This window comes from Stomoxys calcitrans, chromosome 2 (assembly GCF_963082655.1).
Source record: "Stomoxys calcitrans chromosome 2, idStoCalc2.1, whole genome shotgun sequence".
Lineage (NCBI taxonomy): Eukaryota > Metazoa > Arthropoda > Insecta > Diptera > Muscidae > Stomoxys > Stomoxys calcitrans.
This window is the reverse complement of record NC_081553.1, coordinates 1924955-1947363: the sequence shown is the minus strand read 5'-3', so window position 1 is coordinate 1947363 and position 22409 is coordinate 1924955. Positions and strand designations below refer to the sequence as shown.

General features: G+C 35.7%; 2 protein-coding genes across 34 annotated transcripts in view; one reads left to right on the top strand and one right to left on the bottom strand.

The window, feature by feature from the left end:
- The window catches only part of LOC106083492 (modifier of mdg4), a 105839-nt gene that overhangs the window by 42122 nt on the left and 41308 nt on the right, over positions 1-22409 (bottom strand). For 2 of the 28 annotated variants that reach the window (XM_013246539.2, XM_059364151.1), the window contains exon 5: positions 21332-22148. The exons of 25 other annotated variants lie outside the window; for them this stretch is intronic. In XM_013246539.2, the coding sequence (XP_013101993.1) occupies positions 21439-22148 (710 nt within the window). In that variant the 3' untranslated portion in view covers positions 21332-21438. Of the gene's footprint in view, positions 1-20630; positions 20862-20924; positions 21085-21170; positions 21224-21331; positions 22149-22409 lie in introns of those variants that run through there. One more of the 28 variants, XM_013246559.2, reaches the window with a different exon arrangement.
- On the top strand, positions 1889-8869 carry LOC106083494 (uncharacterized). 6 transcript variants are annotated; one of them, XM_059364161.1, is made up of 5 exons: positions 1889-1960; positions 2352-2442; positions 2515-2687; positions 7859-8290; positions 8396-8869. In XM_059364161.1, the coding sequence occupies exon 5, from the start codon at positions 8407-8409 to the stop codon at positions 8740-8742; it is 336 nt and encodes a 111-aa protein (XP_059220144.1). In that variant the 5' UTR covers positions 1889-1960; positions 2352-2442; positions 2515-2687; positions 7859-8290; positions 8396-8406; the 3' UTR covers positions 8743-8869. The 6 variants fall into 6 exon arrangements, with proteins under 6 accessions (XP_059220144.1, XP_059220141.1, XP_059220143.1 ...); XM_059364158.1 differs by having other exon boundaries at positions 1917-2120; XM_059364160.1 differs by having other exon boundaries at positions 1917-2127.

Sequence of the window (22409 nt, the reverse complement as noted above, 5' to 3'; positions counted from 1 at the left end):
CAACTTTTTGTAATACATTAGTAACAAATATGGCGTTACAGGGTTGTACAAAGATAGCATTGTACTAGTACATCAAAAACTTATTGTCAAATACATGGTTCAATTAAGAAGGTTAAGTCACAACCCAAGAATGAAAATCAAATATACAACCCTGTGCGCTCTACAACCTCTAGGCAAATTTATACAATTTAAAGGTACATGCTTGAATTAACACGATTGGCTCACTTGCCCAACAACAACGAAATCGACTATACAACCCTGTGGTAATGGTGGCGCAAAGATTGCAAAAATATTCATATATCTGGACACTTCCTAATTGACAATTGAGTCTTTATTTGCATTATCATGTGTAGCAACCTCAAGATCAAAAGATTTATGATTAAAAACGTGTAAATTATAAATTAAACCAATTAAAATCGTGAAAAAAGGAACAAAATGTGAAGACATTTTGAAATCCAAACCAAGCATTTGATGTTCTAGTGGGATTTGGAAATAACTCTGGAGTTGGACAATTCCATCAGCTGGCCAAATGAGCCAACCTTCTAAATGTGGGTATTAAGGCGGATTTAAAAAGGTGGTCTCACGCTAACAGCTGTTAACAGCTGGCCAGTTTTGACAGTATTAAGATGTCTGGTTTTTGTTTGCATTCTCTTAGTTGTTATCTTCTTCAGCTCATTTGCACACACAAATTTCTTTGTGTGTGTTGGCAGAACGACGATCAACTTGATAACAAGATGGCTGATTGCACCATAAGATTTGTGGTTGTTGCAAAAATGAGACCACCTTTAGTTAGTTGCAAACAGAACAAGCCCAATAGTTTTTCACAGAGTGCCCTCCCATATAACAATTAAATCTACCCCCAAAGAAACTACCTTGATTGACTAATGCCGCAAATGCAATCGTCAAAGTGCCCAACAACAAAATATTGAGTGCACTATCTGTCAATCTGATTTTGTTTATGTTACTAGTTCTCGCCATTTTTCGTTGTTTGTGTGTGTTATGTTTCTTAAATATAATACACACACACAACCAAAATTCGTTGACAGATAGTGCACTTCGCGAGAAAAAATTGTACACAGCTGTTTACGGGTCACTATTTGGAAATTATGCCATGCTTATGAGTGCCCTCCTTGTGCCTGGTCTTGGTGCCCTCCATGGTTGAATTACCTAGGTTGGCTCACTTGCCAAACAACTACGAAATCAACTATATAACCCTGTGGTGATGGTGGCGCACAATACCACTAGATTGTCAAATTTTTGGACACTTCCTAAAACCCTGTTTAGACTGCTCCTTAAATCTGGATTTAATGGCTCCATTATCTGTTTTCCCCTAAAAAATCAGCTGACGAGAGCCTTAAATCTGTATTTAATGAGAAGTGTAGAAGTGTTTAATTGACATTATAGTTTTTATTTGCACTATCATATGTAGCAACCACAAGATAAATAGATTTATGGTTAAAAACGTTTAAATTATAAATTAAAAAAATTAAAATGTAAAAAAGGAACAAAATGTGAAAGAATTTTAAAATCCAAACAAAGCATTTGACCATGGCGAAACAATTAAAGGTGGTCTCATTTGTACAACACCCACAAATCATATGGTGCAATCCACCATTTTGTCATCAAGCTGATCGACGGTTGCCAACACACACAAAGAAATTTGTGTGAGTGTGTGTATATGTGTATGTTAATGAGCAGAGAATATGCGAGAAAGAAGATGACAACAAAGAGAATGCAAACAAAAATTCCGCCTTGGCATTTGACGTTCTAGTGGGATTTGCATACAACTCTTGACTTACAAAATTTTATCAGCTGGGCTAATGACTTTACCTTGTATAAAATTGCATGGGAAAAGTACGTGAACACACATATTTCATTCAAAGAATGTCGACATTCTACAGTGATTAAAAGAGAAAGAAGAGGAATGTGCTTCGCGTTGGGCCGTCAGTTTCAGTATTTGGTAACTTTTTTCCTTAATATTAGATGGCTAAGTGATAGTGTATCTGGATTTTTAGATTTTCCTTTACTTTCATCTATGATTTACAAGTACTCTAAAGTGAATAAGCAAGAAACTACTAATGAATGAATAAAATATGATTTTAGCTGGAGAGCAGCAATAAGTAATACGTACACACCATTAGGAAGTAGCTACCATAATAAACAATCTTCTCTGGATATAGTTATTTATACTAAAATGTTATAATTACCAATGTTTATAGTTATTAATAAATGTTTTGCGTTATTTATGAAGCGGGCGAATGTGTTTTCTTTTTATTTGAGATTATTACAAGTTATACATACTTGCCGCGTTGTAAACTAAAAACTTTTATAAATTTTCTTTTTCGCTTTAGTCACAACGACCCTAACCGCAGCTGCAACAACTGCTTCCACCAAGAGAACAAAACGGGGCACTGACAAAGTTCCACTCCATCTTGGCAGCAAGTGAGTTTAAAAATTTCGACTTCTAGCAAAACAGCCAAGAATGGTTTGCTTAATGGTTATCTTTAATTTCAGAGTGTATGTTTCTAAAAGTGATTTGATGAGAATATATATTCCCAATGCTTGCATATATACGTCGCGATTGAGTGAACTGGTGTTTGGCTTGGAAACTCTAAAAAATGTTTCCAAGGCTGCAGCAAAGGACCATTTGCGACTTCTCGACGATGAACTGCTAAAGTCTATTAAAAGTAAGTTATCAAGTTTATATTGTCCTGATTGGGGATATTTATTTAAAATAGCATGTTGCGTTGTTGCCAGCGCTCTGACTCCAAAGTCGAAATTTTCTTTCGACTCTAGAGTACAGAATCAAGTTTTTTCTTACCCAAGTTACTACTGCTAGGTATTGTCGCTCTGCGGCAATCCGTTTGGAAACAGCTATAAAAAGTAGATCCCTTTTCAATGAGCTGAATTCTGTATCGGATAGCACTCATAGACATGAGAGAAGTATATTAGCTAAAGGCGATTGTCTTGACTTGTCAGGTTATTATTTTGGGAATTTATATCCAATATTGCCATGGTTTCAATTTACACTTGGTCCTTCAAACTGAGTTTTGGCACTTTTTTGGCGAAGACAATACCATGCAGTTACCTTTGAATAATTTTTTTCTCAAAAATACAATAGTATGATTTTGCTAAAATTCATGACTCAGGTGTGTGGAGTCTGTGAATTTTGCTGGGATTGGATTCGAAAAAATTTGCTCGACTCCATCCACCATATTATAAGAACAAAAATTAATTTTTTGGAAGTATGAATCACGTGGCCTCCTAACCTTAGCGCAGAGGTTAGCATGACCACCTATGACGCTTAACGCCTGTTTTCCAATCTTGGCGAGACCATCATAAACAAATTTTCATCGGTGGTTATCCCCTCCTTATGCTGGCGACATTTGTGAGGTACTGTACCTTCTCCACCATTTATTCATTCCTCCCAACAAGGGTTTTTGCTTTGAATGGTTCGTTTCTTAAAATAGACAAGTTTTAACAAAAAAGCAAATGTTTATAGCCGCTAATTCAGTAAAATCTTTAAAAAATTAGAGTTATAATTTACTATGGTAAAATTACTATTTGATATGGGATTTTATTTATTTTATTTTAGATATGCAATCCGCGACCAAATTTAAATGTATACTACTACAACTATTATTAACAATTCAATATAATAAAAACAATTGAAATACAAGATAATAAATAGTTAAAAATAATTGAGAATGGCTCTTAAGTTGAAAAAAGTAAAAACACCAACTTAACCACAGTATTTTTACAAAACTAGGATAGTACATTTTAAAGCTACTTAACCAGTTTAGACAACTCATCAAATTACTAGGAGAGAATTCTGCACAGTACAAACAATTAAACACCAGACCAGATCGATCAATCAAGTACACTGCACCAAGTTCAACTTGATATGATACGGCTATAACATATCAAGTTGAACTTGGTGCAGGGCATAATATAAATATAATGGATAGTGGGCACTGGGTTGGAAAAAACAAATCGCCATATTATAAATTATGGCAAATAAACATTAACTCATTGACGAAGAATGTGTAGAAAAATACCCAAGATTAGAGTTATATCAGAAAATTTTTAGTTCTAGATAGGAAAGAGGTGTCCTTATAAATTTGGTTTGGCCTTAAGAAGGCGAATGAAACTATTAAAAAAATGTCCCTTTATATAAGATCATATTTTGTCGAGAGTCGACAATTTTTTATACCTTAAAAAAACGAACAAAAAATTTCTGGAAACCGTTTTGAGGGTTTCTATATTAAAGCAATTGCGATAAGTCTGCTATATTTGACTTCAAGTGCGATTTCATGTCGAAGTATTTAAAATCTACTTTTTCGTCAAATGGTCATAAAATATTAAGAAAATGATTTTTGCTCTTTTGTGGCTTAGAAAATAAAAAAAAATTGTTTCTCTTTTTTTGAGACGAGCGCAATGATCGGAGATTGCAAATGCAAAAGGAAAGCCAAAGATAGCAACACTTTCCTTTTCCATTTACAATTTCCGATAATTGTCTCGAAAGAGAAACAAACAAAAATTGTAAAATTTAATGATCTACAGGCAAAAAAAAATATTTAGATCCCATTGCAGGATATTGTCCGGCTATAGATCATTTCGTTCAATGGTTTCTATTCAAATACAATAATAGCACAGCAAAGAACTTTGAAAATTAAAGCGAAATATGCGATGTTGCTCAAAAGCATTTGCATCGCGATTTCTGATTAGCCAAAATCATCATCAGCAGAAAATTTTCAAATGGATCATGGTGCTTGGCATACCAATCCAAAAAAAAAAATTTTAATAATTGTTAAAAATTATTTTAATGTTTTATTTATTAATTTTTTCATTCAGAACATGTAACAAAAAGCCACAAAAATGGCCAATGTAGATAATTACCATTTTTTAAAATTTTTTTTTGCCTGTTAGGGCGAAGATCATTTTAATTAAACAATTTTTCTTTTGTTTCTCTTCCGAGACGAGTTTTAATGAACAGAGGTTTTGAACGATTACGACACACACCAACCATATGGGACACGTTATGCCATGAATATATAAAATGTCATCAAAATCCCAAGGTAATCAAGGGTCAATTGCTAATGGGTTGACACCAAACTACCGTGGAAATAAAGAATCCATATGGCATGAAAACTTGATCTTTTCATTTTATCGAATATATATATTCCAGTACTATGGATGTGTATGTCTAATACCACATTAGTACAAAGCTTGCTATTCGTAGTTTTCACAACGAAATTATTGGATCTAAGCCATGAATTAATTAACCATTGCTAATGCAAATTGTGAAGGAATAGGTGTCTATCGTCAGCATGCAAAAAAGCGTAGCAAACTGCCTTATCAACCTGTTTAGATAAATCATTTAAATAAAAATTAAATAAGAGAGTGTCCGAAATGGAGCCATGGGAAACGCCACTATTAATGTCTCGCGTATTCGAGGTAATACCATTAAACGAAACAAACTGTAACAATGACAAGATAAATAAGAAAAAATGAACCGGCAACCGAAGGATACGGACCGAAATGATCCATACCAGACATGTTCGGTCCACTACAAGAATAGCCATTCGCGCTTCCGGAAATCCAAATCTGAGAGTTAGACATACTACCGTAGAGTATTGTATAAAGCCTTCTACGTTCTCTGCGTATAGTCGCCTTCGCCCTATTACGATATCCAATTTTTCCAATTTTTTTTAAAGGGGAGGATAACCACCGATAACATTTTTTTTCTTATGTTCTCGGCAGGATTCGAACTCTGGTGTTCAGCGTCTGCGCTATGGTGGCCTCCCTATTGTATTTCAAATTATAACTCATCTAATCTCTGCGCTATAGTGGCCTCCCTATTATATTTCAAATTATAGCTCATCTAAGAAGAAAACCTGCCCGTCAACTTTCAAACTTTTTGCTTGATTTTTGACATGAAAAATGTTAATGAACAATTTTGTTTAGCATGCACTTTCCCTATATGCGCTGGATGTGAATCAATGCATCTAAGTTCCTATTTCTAAAAAATTAAAAATTAGTTTGACTGTTCACGCTTTCTTTTCTTGGTCTTAAAATCTTTTTAAGTTTCCATTGCAGGATATTTTCCAGCTATAGACCATTTTGTTCAATGCTTTCTATTCAAAGAATATAAACAAACCAGCACTGACACAACATCACCCGACCGCTGATCTCAAAAGCAGAGAACTACTAAGTTCGGCAAAATAATGTTTTTTTTGTTGCTATAGGCATTGTTGGATATCTTGGATTTGAATAAGGGAAGCAAGATCTCTTTACGAGCCCTGCTCAAAGTCAGGTGTGTGCTTTACAACCTGCTCTATTACAGCCGTCATATAGACCGACCTCTTGATACAGAGTAATGAGCCTTTAAAAGGATCATTTTTCGTTGTTGAATATCGTCCAAATGGGACCAATTTAGATATAGTTGGCATATAGACCGATCCCCCGATATAGAGTGTTGACCTAAAAAAAGGAGCATTTTTCCTCAGATTTTGATGAATGTTGAAACAGTGCGTTTTGGCATCCGTCTAATCCATTTTGTTTAACATCGTCCAGATCGGACCATATTTGGATATAGCTGCCATATAGATCGATCTCCCGATATAGAGCATTAAGCTCATAAAAGGAGCATTTTTCAACCGATTTGGATGAAAAATGCTTCTTTTATGAGCTCAATACTCTATATCGGGATATCGGTCTATATGGCAGCTACATCCAAATATGGTCCGATCTGAAAAATGACCAATTTATTGCCTTAAGACTTTAAGTCTGGAAGTCGGTTTGTATAGCGGCTATATATAACTAAAATCCGATTATATGAGGTCAGGTTTATATAGAAAGAATATGAAATCATCAAAAATTGTTGTTTGGGAAACGTTTTTATACCCAAGATATGTGCAAAATTTAAATATCCACATTTTGGTTATAAATGGGTAAATACCTTTTGGGTACACATACCCAAAAATGTTAGATATTCTAGACATAAACCGAGAATAACAAATCGCTTAAGAAATTCAATAGATTCCATGCAAGGAACCTCATGGGCAAAACATTTGTACAGGATGTGTTCTTTCGACTTTCCTGCAGATATTATTTTTCTATATTCAGTTTGATGCTACGGATGAAATCTTGCAGTGTGCACTTGCCACAAAATTAAGGTTTATTTTTAATGGACTTCATAAGGGATGGAGTATCTATAAGAGCAATATTGTTTTTTATTTTTATTGTGTTGTTGTAGTAGCCACAAATTTGCCAATCTCCTGTGGGCAAGCAAGCTCGTTCCGGTCTATACGACCGATCACCCCGGGAACAAGATGACCATTGGTAATTTAAAAGCGCCAATAGCTTAATAGCTTGCCTTGTCATATCCAGCTTCATAGGCACTCAGCATTTAAGCAAGAGGCGGTGCTGACCTGTCACAAAGAAGCTCCACTCGATACCGCTTATTGTCCGCGACTGCATTTACAGCAACTCCATATGAAGCACGATGCGAATCCTGCATCTACTATCGCTTCCGCAGGTAGCGGATGAGCTTTGCATCGTGACGATGACCACCACATAGGTGGGAGCTCAAGGTTACCCCGTCCCGGGTAGTATAAATCCTTACGCTTTTATTATGTGCAACTGCATAGCTTTTAATATGTATCATTTCAAATAGTTCCCTTGCGTCGCGCTTCCGTTAGAATACAGAATTTACAGACCGTCTACAATGAAAATCCCTTTTTTATGAAGAGATTTTCATTTATTTTCTTAAATAAATATTTTTTTACCATATTTTAATCTAGCAATTTTTGTTTCAAAATAATTTCAACAATATTTCATTTTGTTAATATTCTAGCTCACATCGTGCAAGTGTTTTCCAAGGTAGGAGAAACGGAGGTGGACGAGTCGACGGTATTGCGTTTCATTGAGCAGAAAATTGCAAACATGTCATCATCAAAGTGAGCGGCTGAAAAATAGCATTAATGTGATGAATGCGTTCATAACATTGTGTTCCAAAATATAGCTCAGATAGTTGATTTTTGTCTTGTTTTCGTAACTTTAAGGTTTTATATCTGAATAATGTTTTTTTTTTATATACATTGCCATAATGTCACCATCAATTGAGCAAACTAAAAAAAAATAGCATTAATGTGATGATTGTGTCCATAGCATTGTGTGCTCGATCAGCGCATTTTTATATAAATAAATAAATTATTTTTATGCTTTGAATGACAAAGTTAATTATTTTTACGTGTGTTTTAAAACTCAATAAATGCCAATAATCTTTGTAAATACATATTTTCATTTACTTTGATAGCATCATTCCATGTGCTGCATGTTAAAAGAAATAGGAGACTTCTCACTAATGCCAATTCCTTGTATCTCCTTCCAGACATCAAATACATGTTTGAGGACAGAAATACTGCTACCTATATCCAGTATTCGACCACACAAAGAGGCCGAGTGATGCTGATATACAATGGTTATCGTTATGTAGAAAACCGGCAATCTCATAAAAATATATTCTGGCGTTGCTCGCGCTATGTCAAATACGGATGTCGCGCCACAGTCGTAACATCTAAAATCAATGATGACGTATCTATAAGAGTTGCAGGGTCGCCTCATACCCACGAGCCTGAAATGAAGGCGGATAATTTGGAAATTTCATCAGACTTTCTGGAGGATACTAAAGTGGGATATATGCGTTCGATGGTGGGTTTGTTGGGCGACATGAAGTGAAAGGCCACAGCTTCGGTCCGTAATCCCCGAATCAAGGGGTCGAATCCTGTTGTTTAGAGTTTTAAGATGTTAGAGCAAATGTATGAAATTATAAATAAAAACGTGCAACGAAATTAACAAAACCATACCACGAAAAAACGCAACTAGCATTTCAATGTCAATAGATTTAAATTTCTATAAAGCTTTACTCAGCTCTATACTAATCTTGCATTACATTTCTTATTGCAGCAAAGCAAGCCAAAACAATACATGCAGCGGCAGCAGCATCCATGGCCAGCAGCGAGGAATTTCGTAAGCCACAAAATCTACCTAAAATTTTAGATGGAAGGTTCTACAACAACATACAGCCCCATCCAAAAACACCAGGAGGTATTCAAGCGACATGCACAACGTGCTCCGGCATTATTTCGGGAACGACCAAGTCGACTGGAAACTTTTTGAGCCACATCAAGCGACGCCATAAAGACATTTTACCCACATGCCAATTGTATTGTTCTTCGAAGAGTCTTAGTTGCTTTAATCAGGCTGACATCAAATTCCCGCCATTTCCGGTCAACATAGCATCATCCTCGACGCCAATTATTTTGTCCTATTCGGCAAATATGAAGGATATCAAGACTGAAACAGCGGCGCCCTTGACGACAACCGTCAGAAATGTTATAACAACGACAATGCCCACTTATGTACGCAGCGCTTCGAATAATTCTGAAAATGGGCAATCATCACCTCAGGTCTAAGAACAACCCTCTGAGTTCTTTATACCAGTCTTATCACCATTCATGACATTATAACCGTGTCCCAAACATTCGTACATTTTAAATCCCTTAAAGGAACCCTTAACAAAATCATGACAACTTTGCCCAATATAAGTAAAATAGAAATTAAGCCATAAATGTAATTAAATATTTTCATATCCGCCTACATGTTGATAAAGTTTAAAATTGTTCTTCTGTATTGTTTTTCTGCCCTAGGCTTACTCACTTGAAGAACAATGGGAACGCGTTTTTTCCCTCCCTCACAGAACAAGTAAACATAGAAAGTGTCCAACATAAGCTATGCTTATTTTTTGTTTTATAGCATTTATTTCCTAAGCGCCATGCAATATTTTGGATTCGTTTTCTTGGGAAGGAATAGTTGCTTAGACAAGTGACTTGTTTTCACAGAACCCAATAAGAGGTGTGAGTTTGCTATTTTAAATAATAGGCAAAGTGTTTTCGATTTGAAAGAGAAAAGTTCTACAAGTTTGCCAGTCTAACACAGTCTAGCTAGTACAACATCGGCCAAGGTCTTGGACACTTAATTATGATATTGTGTTAATAGTTTATTTTTTTGTTTAACGATTTCTAAAATAGCCTATTTTCACAACAACAACAAAAGATTTCAGTTTCTGAACATTTGCGTACATACCTTGATATGGCCTGACGTCAAATCTGCCTCTAATTACATACCAAGAATCACTTCCAGTATCAGCCCTACAAATTATGGTAATTTATGTTTATGTGTATTTCCAAGCAAAACAAAAAAAAAAAGTAATTATAAAAAAGCAACAATGCTTTATCTACTAACCTATATAAATTTTATTATACCTGTAACTCGTATCGTTCATTCATAGGTTGAATAAAATCGTATTTTAAACATCCTTGCAAATATATTAATCTTAAAAGTTACTTTTTTACTTATACATATTCGAATATTTGAGTTGATTGTTGATTCGATGTGGCCACTAAAACTTCTTTTACTTACAGATGAAAAACACTTCAGGCCATTTAGTTGCCACTCACCCCATACGATCTCGGAAAACTTTGAGTTATGTGCCAAATTCGGCTTATCACAAAAATCACGGACTCTGCTTATGGTCGAGAAGTACACGTTTGTTTCTGACCCGATGTGAAACTGAGCGAAAAAAAAACAGTCTGCTTATGTCTCCAGGTGGAGATGTTCGATGTATGTTAAGTATTCGTGCAAAGCAAGGGCATGCACCACACAAATTGGTAAAGACATAAGATATCGAATAACTTATATTTATCACACACATTAGGCATATAGTAAGTGTGTTAGGTAAATACCAAGTGGAACACCTATGTTCCACGACGGCGAACTGAGTGAAAAACACAGTCTCCCTATATCTCAAAATGGAGATGTTTGATGTATGTTAAGTATTTGTGCAAAGCAAGAGCATGCACCACACAAATTGGCGAAGACACAAGATATCGAATAGCTTATCCCTATCACACACATTAGGCATATAGTAGTAAATATGTTTTAAATTTGATTTATTTGGAAGTATTTGGAGTTGGTTGGCGTCGAGGTCACATGGAGAAAATTAAAATTATTTTTTCTTTCGAGATGAGCTTATCATCTCTCGTGGTGAGGGTTTCAAAGGTCTACATTGGTAGGTTGTATTTATCTCGAAGAAATTGCAAAGTCCCATGGCAGCAGGTTGTACGTACCGGATTGACCCGTTGAGATCCTTTATCGGTCCTTCATCGCCAAGGGCTGCCGCCTCAGTGTACAAAACACTGCTACAACAACACCAACAACGAAAGAACCTCAATGAAATGCATACACCACTAACTAAGCTTGCCACTTTGTCCTACTGGCTATGGCATTTTTGCGATGCGTGGTGTATTATTGTAATTCTTCAAGAAATACAACCTACCAATGTACTTCAAATCATGGCTGGTGTAGTGTATCTCCTGTGGCTTTCAAATTTCCATTGTATAAAATTTTCGATTATTAAGCTCTTCTCGAAAGATAAATTTGCACATCCTCGCCGTAACAGGCAAAAAGATTAGAAATAAACTTTTTATTTATTTTATCTTGCACATGACTTAAAACATATCGATGGCTTGAGGGCTTAACTCGACACTTTACAAAAGAGGGAAAACCTTTGACATAGGTCTTTTTTAAAATGGTTTATTTTTTGAGGCAAGTTGCAACTGACATTTGTCTTCCAGAATAGATAAAACAAAACAAAAACGCTAAATATATTTTTTGTTCCTTTGACTTTAGCCTTTTTTGAAATCGTTTTAAATCCGTTGTTTGCAAATTTATCGATTTGATTTAACAATTTTTCTTTTTACATCAAGCAATCGGACTATAATACTACAAAATTGATAACATTTCATAAAATATTACTAAAGAATGCAAATTTGCCCATGAATATTCCATTAGGGAACTGGGGCAAACTTCTCACAAATCAATGAGTGCTGTCCGGTTCAATTTTAAGCTCAATGAGAAGGGACCTCCTTTTTATAGCCGAGTCTGAACTGCGTGCCGCAGAGCGACATCTCTTTGGGGAGAAGTTTTTAAATGGCAAAGTACATCACAAATTTCGCCAGCATTAGGAGGGGATAACCACCGCTGAACATTTTTCTTATGTTCCCGCCCGGATTCGAACCCAGCCGTTCAGTGACATAAGAGGACATGCTAATGCTAATGCTGATGCCATTTGTGTACTCCGCGCCGGACAAATGATTAGTCAAGTCTACAACGTTACAATATTCTTTTATACTATTTGCACAAATACCCAGTGGCACACAAATAATCCATTGCCACAAAGAATGGGCGAAAGTGTCGACTATTTCATAGCACTGTGGTGTGCTATGCGATTCCTACCTCTTTGCTTAACCTCTGGTTGACATTGGTATCCCTTATGCGTTAACCAATTCCCCATTGCATTGTTCTGGAAGTGTAAACTTTTTCCTATAATAAAGTTTTTTTTCACAATCCTGTAAACTTCTATTCCATATAATTTAGTCCATTGGTCACTGTTTTCCTATGCCCCTTTAGTACCCAATTTCCCTATCGCAATGAAAGTGAACAACGAAATTTTTCTTGTGGATCATGTGTGGATAAAGCCGTTACGCATGCAAAAACAAAATCGAATTATCATCGAATCGAAGCATCTGCGCAGAAAAATTGATTCATTCGAGTTTTTTTATATTTGACACAGTGAGCGTCGGTAAATATGAGGAGGCGAAGTTTAAGAAGATTAGTAAAAACAGAACGGGAAAGATTTGAACCCCATTTTAGACCACTACACCTTTTTGTTATGCAATCGCTTTAAAATTTTATGTATAAGTAGCTTTGGGTTTCCTGATGTTTTTTTTTATGTTGTATAGGTAGGTAGTAACCGTAAAATCGGCCACGGCCACCCTGTTCCTGCGGCGATCGCTCCTATGGATCGAAACGAGCTTGCTCACCTACAGGAGCTTGACGAGCATCGCCACCTCCACATGAAAATGTAGCTTCAACAACAACAACCACCGTGAAATCGGGGTTCGAAAAAAAAATTCAAGGTAAACACTATATATTGGGTTGCCCAAAAAGTAATTGCGGTTTTGGATTGCAACTCGACTACCGTTGGGTTGCCAGGAGACAAATCCACGAAGTAAAAAATATCAGAATTTTTAAAGTTCAGCTACAAAGAAATTTGTAAAAAATTACGTAATTCAATACAAAAATGAAAATTTGTGTAACAAATTTGGCCGATGGCAACGCAACTGAAGCTGGGCCATTATTTATATACAGCCAATACATGCATGTAAAGTCACTGATGCGAAAACGCTACACTTGTCTAAAATGGATTGAAAGAATTCAATGAAATTGGACAGCCCAATAAAGAGAGTGACCAAGTGCCATTATCTATAAATCAGCTTGGGAGGACTAGCACCACCGCCCGCTATTTCAAATGTAGAACTGGCTGGGTGACCTTTAAGGTGGCAACAGGTATAGCAGCGAGGATTCAATCGTCCCCTTCCTAGGAAAAGCCCATGTTATGTTGGGACTAGCGGTGGTGCGTAAAGAGCTACAAGCTTTTCGTTAGTGTTTCGCACCCTACATCAATAAAATAATGTCGTTTGTAACAAACTTTTAAATATATAAACTATATATAATATATAAAAAAGACTAAACCAGTAAGACGACTGGTAAGATTTTAAAATTGAAAATTTTTTATAATTTTTTATATTCAATAACATTATTTTTGTTTTATTTTTTTAGTTATTGAAACAGCGTATTTTCATTTAACCTGTAATTTCGACCAGCTAGGCAAAATTTGTGAAATAAACTTGATCTTTCTAGTGTTAAGTACAAGGTGTTGTGTTGTATTTGTTAATCATGTATTGCAATTTCAAAAGTTGGATGCGTTGTATTTATTTATTCCCAATCGAATATATTGTATGGTGCTGCGGTATATTCCGGATCCAATAAGACTAATCTACTTAGGCTTCAGAAGTGTTTCCACAGCATACTACGCTTTGTTTACGGTCGTCGTTGTAGACGAGACTACGAATACTTTGCGTAACAATTACTTGGATGTTCTTTTGAGCACTTTCTCAATATTAGATGCCTCTGCTTTTTCTTCAAAATCCTTAAGTACCGAGAACCCAGTTACCTTCTTTTTTACTTTCAATTCTTGCATTCAACCCGGAACTCTCAAATTCGTATTGAAAGTTTCAATCATGTTGTATGTGAAAGATCATTTGTAATTCGCTTGTCTAGGCTATGGAATACACTTCCTATTAGTCTTAAAAACATCTCAGTATGTCAACAAACTTTTGAGTCTAAGGTAATTCAACATTTCTTACAGGCAACTCAATTGAATTCATTTTCATCACTGATAATATCTCACATTTGCTGCTTTTTCTTGGTGTTTGAACGGATAATTGTGCGTTAGACTATGTTACTAACTAAAAAAAAAAACAATTTTTTTTACATTCAATAAATTTGTTAGTTATTTATTTTGGTGATAGTATTATATTAGATTTTAATATTGATTTTTGTATTATAAAAACCTGAAAATGTTCCAATCTATCAATGTAAAGCCCGGGTGGGCGATGTTTGATTAATAAAAAAAATGAATGAATATAAATTGTACTAAATTCAAATGCCAATCTGACAACATAAACATTATTTATTTATTTCCATTTTGTACTACATTTACAAGAGATAAACCCAGATAGGAGACATAGTTTATATAAAACTCAACTGTTTTATCCGTTAAGAAGAAAGAGAAGTTAGTGGGAAAACTTCAGACCCAATGCTCAAGTATTGTTTTACTTTATTTATTCTGCCACGCTAGTAACTAAGCACTAGCAGTAGCAGTAGCAGGCAGAAGAAAACATAAGTTACAAGAATTTTCAAATGAAGACTTGATTATTTTTAAATTCTTTCTTTATAATATTTGAAGTGCTCAATTGAAATAAGTTACAAAGAACTATTTATCATGTTTAATATAGAAAATATATTAAAAACTAACATCACCATATGAACTACACCAGTATTTAATATTATTATTTGAATAGTTATTAAAGAAAACAATTTAAAAGACAAAATAAAAAATTTGCAACATTTGGATTCCCTACCCGATAAAAGAGGGAAAGAAAACATTTATGAATAAATGTATGTATAATTCATTAAGCTGAAATTATCGACACAGCCAAACTACTAAAAGTGTTTTAATTTAATATTTTACGAGTTTATTATAAAATAATACCAATGTGAACTATGCAAGAAATTATTGAACTTTGTATGTTTAATTATTTCTTAAGTTTGTAACTTTCTTTAATTGCTTGAGTTCTCGTTTTGCGCTGTTTTACTAAATTAGCTTTACCCTCTTCTACTTACAGCTAAAAAGGCACCCAAGGCATTTAACTGTCACTCAGCCGATATGATATCGGGAAATTTTCAATTGTGTGCAAAATTTGGCTTATCGAAAAAATCACGACCTTTACTTATGATTGAGAATTTCACATTTGTTTGTGATACTAAGCCAAAGAACAAATCTGCCTATGTCTCCAGCTGGAGGTGTTCCATGTACGTCAAGTATTTGTGCAAAGCCAGGGCATGCACAAAACAAATAGGCGACGATATCAGATATCGCATAACCCATCCATACCACACACATTAAACATTCGAAACTGATCAAGGTAAATTATTCTAAGTAATTTTTATAAAACGCATTGCTTCTCTGACAACGATCAATCGACCGAATAATGGAAAAAACGTTGATAAAAATATCAAAATTTCATCAAATAAATTTTATTACAAATATTCATCCATCGTTTCGTTTAAGTCGCTTTGGTACAGGCATGTCTTGCTTTAAAAATTAGATGGGAATTTAGCAACAGATACATAAAGTGTGCTATGGATATTGGGGACAGGTGTTCAAAATAGTTTTTATTTTATCACATATGAAATTTAAAGTTATTTTATGCCGAAATAATAAAAAGACACAGTAGGATCAACGCTATAAAACCTTACAAGAGTATTAATAACAAAGGAACATGTTTTAATTTTCAGTTTTCAGAAATTTTGCTCAAGTTGACAAGTTTTCACTATATGTACGCGCGCTGTTTTACAACGAGAAATCTTTTACTGTATACGGAAGAAGTTTGCATGACCTGACCATACTAACATTAATTGATTTGTCCATATACCTACTTGCAACAGATATGCACATGTAATCGAAGTAATAGGGTTTTGAAAATTTTATGAAAAAATAATAGCAACCCGTGTAGAAAAAATTGATCTGGTCAGATCCAAAAAATATCATTCGACCATAGACCCAGTCCTCAAGAAATTGTGGACAGGAGGCGCATTATGGATGAGACGACGCTTTCCCAGGATTTGTTGGCTATTTCCGAGTGGGGCAGAATGAACAGAGTAGACTTTAACGCACAGAAGACGCAGTGCCGTTTCTGGTCTCACAAGCGATTCACTGACCCACTTCAATCGTCGATATCTATCGACTGGGCATGAAGATGCCATGTGATGTCCGTTGGTCAAAACACTTATTCGAAATGTCGAAAGAAGCATTCAATTGTTTGGGCTTTCTTAAGCGGTACAAGAAATAGTTCACCTGTTCTGAGCTTCTCAATATCTATACTACCTACATCAGACCGAGGATGAAATATAACTCTCATATATGGGCAGGAGCTCCAAAATCATCCTTGGAGCTACTTGACCGGGTTCAATGGAGAGAAATGGTGTTGATTGGGGACAGTAGGGTATCCAACTCCATTGCTTCCCTTGAACATCGACGGAACGTGGGTAGCGTTGTACTGCTCTATCGTTATTTTCATTGCGTGTGTTCCAGGGATATTCGTCTCCTTGACCCTCATGTTAGGATGTTCACCAGGAATACAAGACTTGCTAGGAACTCATAACCGTTTGTAATTGATTGGAAAGTCGACCGAACCATGCATTACCAAGAAAATTAATTTTTCGCCCGAACCATTCGTATTTGGAAACGACTTTCGGCTAATGTCTTTCCCACCGACATTGACGTTCAGAAATGTAAGACTAATATCAATAAACACTACTCCCTCTTTCCCGCCTCCAATCTTAACTTTCCTAATTGCCAATGCAATTTACTGCATATATAGGGGACATCCCCTGCGTGTTGGTTACATGAAAAAACAAAAGATGTAATTGGATATGGGACCAGATATAATTATATCTGACTTTTAAATGTTTTTTGCTATGCTATTCTTTGAATAGAATGCACTAAGCAATAGTCTTAAGCCGGACAATGTCCTGCAATGGAATCTCAATAAGATTTTAGGACCAAGAAAAAGAAAGTAGGTATCACTGCCTATACACAAAACAGCACTGGCGGCATCAACCGTTGGGCGATCGCCGGCATTGTTGGATTTGAATAAGGGAAGAAAGAGCCCTGTTCAAAATTCAGATATGTGCTTTACAACCTACTCTAGTTGGGATGGTATGTAAAGCACCATGATCCATTTGACATCGTCCGCTGATAATATTTCATGGTCGAAATTGAAACCGCGATACGGATAGCCAATTAAATGCTTGGAACAACAACACACTATTGCTGACTTAAATGTTTGTTGATATGCTATTCTCTGAATAGAAAGCATTAAACAATGGTCTAAAGCCGGGCAATATACTGCAACGGAATCTCAATATATGTGCTATACATAATCATATCCAAAGGGATATGCTGTATATAACTAAATCTGGCTTTGCGTATAATTATATCTGGCCTTAGATATAATTATATCGTGCGCTACAAATAACTTAGTTTTGTTCTTTCAGTGGTTTACACGTAGAAATGATTATATTTTATTTTAAGTTATATAGCAAATAATATAATCACATAAGTTGTTGTTGCCGATGAAGGACTTCATCCGGTACGTACAACCGGCTGCCATGGGATTGTTTTTTGCGATTGTAGTTATCATAAAGTATTAGGCATTTTACTAATAAAGTTTCCCATTCTGAGTGAGGTATTTTGTAATTTTTTTTCAAATTTGATCAATATATGATTGTTGGTGGTAACAATTGGTATTTTTTTTTTATTTTCTAAATGTAATATGGTTACAGAATGTAAAATATTAAAAATATTTTTAATTGCATCTGCTCATTCTACCAATTTGAGGTTGTTCATTGCTTCTCGTCCAAATTCATTCTTTGCCATGTACGCCTTTTGCTAAAAATTCATTATGAGATTCAAAAGGAACAGCAGATGTTGCCCAACGCTTTCACTATTTCAAATTTCATCGAAATCGGATAAAAAATACTTATTTTATAAACTCTATTTCGAGGGATCGGTCTATATTGCAGCTATATCTAAATATTGTCCGGCTCGGACCACATTAAACAATGTAGTATAGAGGTCTACAAAAACTCAGTTTCAAATGTCATCGATATCGGATGAAAATTTTTTCTTTTATGGGCTCAATACTCAATTTCGGAAGATCGGTCTGTATTGCAGCCATATCCAAATTTGGTCCCGTCTGGAGCACATGTCTCCTGATGCGTTGTTCGGAAAATTATTTTATGTCTTACTGCCTGGACAACCAACAAGAAAGCTGCTGGCATTTTGAAATTTCCAACAATTTTAAAACAAATAACAAGTGCAAGGTTTAATTCTTCTTTCTATCTTTGGTTTACCTTTGTTTCTGCAAAGTGTATAAATTTGCCAACAAAACATATGTTTTAATTTTTCGCCGCCATATAAATTGGCGGTTACCTAGATCTAATTGGACAAAATTAGATCCAATTATATAAAACCATTTTTCGGATTGGTTCTGACCATATAAACTTTTTTTACTCGTATGTACATATATTTTTTGTGTATTACGGCTGGGCCAATTTTGCTACATACAAATTTTTATTTAGATTTTATTTTTTACTTCATATCGTATAGATAATTTTACTCAGGTAGCTTGCCTTGTGAAACAGTTGTTTGGCCGCAAGACTTTTGCATTATATTGAAATGAATGAATAAATCTTCATTGGGAACCCGTCATACCCAGCCACATTAGATTTAACTGACATGAAATCCTCAAACAATTCATCTGGGGTAACGTTGCCAGAAAAAAGCCTTCACTAGCAACGAAACGCAGCAAATCCGGAATATTGCTGCCAGTAGTAACTGAGGAACTGGCCTTGAGAAGTCCATTATTTCTAATGACTTTCCACAAAACCCTAGAAGTTCTACAACTATAAACTAGAGAACGATGCACATTCTTCTTAATCCTCTTTTCACTTAGCGCGGTGCCGCAATTTCCAATATGTGCTCAAGTTTTCATTACTCCCATCTCGAAGAAGACCTTTATAAGCCCAATCCGCCATTGATTGGTGAAAACTGATCTCAGGACACTTGATCCAATTATCTGAATCGTACATCTTCATAAACATTTTCTTCTTAAAAACGGAATTAATCCTATCTAATCCGCACTCTAATAACTCAAGTTGATCGTTAACATTTTAATTTTACCGTTTGACATCAACCATTGAACCCATTATTCGGAACATTGGCAAAACCTGACAAAAGACCATCGACCTATTGTGCACACAACGCTTTCTTCTTCCACCTTCTACTTTACTGTAGACTTTGCAGATTAACGGCTACTGACACTCGCTCATCGTTTTAAATATGAAATCACCTTTCCGAGCCATTCAAAGCAAATGATGTTTCGGACAGTCTGTCTTGTTTTTAAAGTCTTATAAGAGTTATTAAATAGAACCCAAGTTTTTCAACAAAATTTCCAATTACCCAGATAACAACATTCTCCGATTTCGGTCCAAAAATCGAATGAATCATCCGATATCGGATCCGATGTCTTACCGACATCGTAACGAAAAATGAGAGAAGTGGTTGTCATGTTGTCGGAACGACACGGCTGATTTACCGCCATTCGTAGACGATTTCGGTCCGATTTCTTAACGAATGTCTTACACAATGCAGACGATTTTACCGACGAATCGGCCCGACTTCGTACCGATTTCTTGACAAATGTCTTACAACTGATCAAACAAAATAAAAATTCCATGGCAACAGTTAACGGCACCATAGGCAATTCCAAACAACACAAAACACACGTTGTAACGAAATGTTGCTTGCAAAAATAAAAATTAACCAAACAAGACATTCCTCCGACACGCAGTACAGAAATGGTTACGATTTCGTTCCTAAATGTTGGAACACAAACAAAAAAATCCCTCAGACTTGTCGAACCATTTTCTTTCCGGATTTGGTTAGAATTGTCGTATGTTTCGTCCGACTATGTGCAGCCATGTCGGACGTCAGACAAAGTCGGATCATATTGTTAGCTGGGTACTTACACAGTAATGTGCAAAAGTGTGTGTTGTCATACTTGCCCAACCTCTGATGTGTCAGAGGCTCGAAGAGGAAAAGTCTTTGTCGTATCGTTTCGTTTGCATTTGTTGTTGTACCCACAGATTTGCTGAGGGGGAGCAGTCCTTGGTAAGGAATGATCTAGGATCAATCGGGGTGCGTAAACTCAACCAAAGTGAGGATCGCAGGTTCCCTTCCTATTTTCATACATTTCCCCGCTGCACCGTACTATTGTGCGCCTCTATCTGCATCCATCACACACAAGATCTACGAGTGAAGCGGCTAGTGGCCTAACAAAACATACCACAAGAACACTTATATTCAGACTTATATGCGCATAATTTCAGTTTGTCCAGAGTAATCATAGTAATTCATTGAAAGTAATTAATTTTATTATATGTGCCGGATGGTGGTAAGCCCACAGCGCTAAATTTTTTGCGAATCAAAATGCCGGATTTACTTGCTAGCTCTATGCGTTGATGATCCCCTGCGTGGTTATGCATATCTGAAAGATGCATAATCATACATTTAAAAATTAGCAAACTACAAATCATATGTCGTGTCATACCATTCGTGACATACAAATCATCTCCAATGGTTTTAAGTCGGCTTCTGCATTTTTTAGAACGGTTATGAATGCACTCCCAGTAGACCTTATCGTTTTTTGGGCCAAACCTCTTGAGATTCGATCGGTAGATGAAATCATTAATGGCTAACAGCGTGCCGCCCTTAAATGGACAAGAATTTAAGGTAAGCGTATTTAAATTTATTTGCATATCAAGACAAAAAAACACAAACTTTCAATAATTATTACCTTTCTGCTTATTATGAAAAGCTGTTCGCCACAATTGCGAATATGTTGCATGACTGTAAATATTGAAAAGAGGATGGAGACAACAATGTGTTAAATGAGCTCAATATGAAGACGCTCGAAGAACTTGTCACTATGTGCTAAGTTTATGAAAGTAAGTATGGTCTTATTCAATATTAATATTTATTGTCCGATAGTAAATATGAAATACGAAATTGCTTAAAGCTACAAATTTTAGGGGAAAATAAAAACTTGGGCATTTTCACAATCTTCACTTCTTTTTGCCCAGCAGGGCCTTCTGCAAACGCTTTTTAATCTTTTCCCTAAATATATTGGGATCTTCAGTTGCGCCCGAGGTTTGAATTGGTGAAAATTGGGTTTGTGGTGGAGTTGTAGACGTAAACTCCATCTGGTCTTGGGGTGGGCCCCGCTCTAATTTAACGTCGATGTCTTTCTGCTGGGGCAGATCGTTGTCCATGTTAACATGCGTTGTTACATCTTCCGCCACCATATTTTCTACTTCGGCAGTATGTTCTGCTTCCGGGGGTGATTGTTCCGTTTGCTCTACATCAGATTCTTGACCAGGTGTAAATTTCACCGCAGTCACACTTTTATCTGTTGCCTGTATGAAATGAACATGTTCTCCATCCAATGGATACACTAATTTTTGATCAGTGACTACACGAACGGCACATTCCTCCTTGTTTTCCTTATAACAACATTGGAATATACTATATGATCCTTTTCTAAATATGTATCGGAAATGATGTCCATCCACAACCAATTTCATAGTGCCCTTTGTAGTTGAGGCATATAGGATTGGCTGGCCAGGATTATTGTTAATCGATTCTATAATTTTATTGACCAGCTTAGGTCCTGTTCTGCCTCCTGCAGCACCGCCATCGGATAAGTTCTTTCTTGGGCGGCCTCGAGCTTTGTTTGGTGAAATACGCTTAAGTAGGGCGTCATTGTCTGGGGTTGCTGTTTCAAAAAGATTATAAAATAATACAAAAACACGTTAGTGACAATGGAAACAAAAAAAAAAAAACAACAAAACAATTGCTACAATTGTAATAAAATGTATTAAATAAAATAAAACAACAATAAAAAATTAAAAGTATCCGTTTATTTATTTTAATGAATCATTCAAAACATTCCATGCGGATCTGATGCAAAGTATTTTTTTTTTTTTGCTGAGAAATATTGACGCTTTCCTGAGGGCGTCTTTATAGTCCTTTTTCG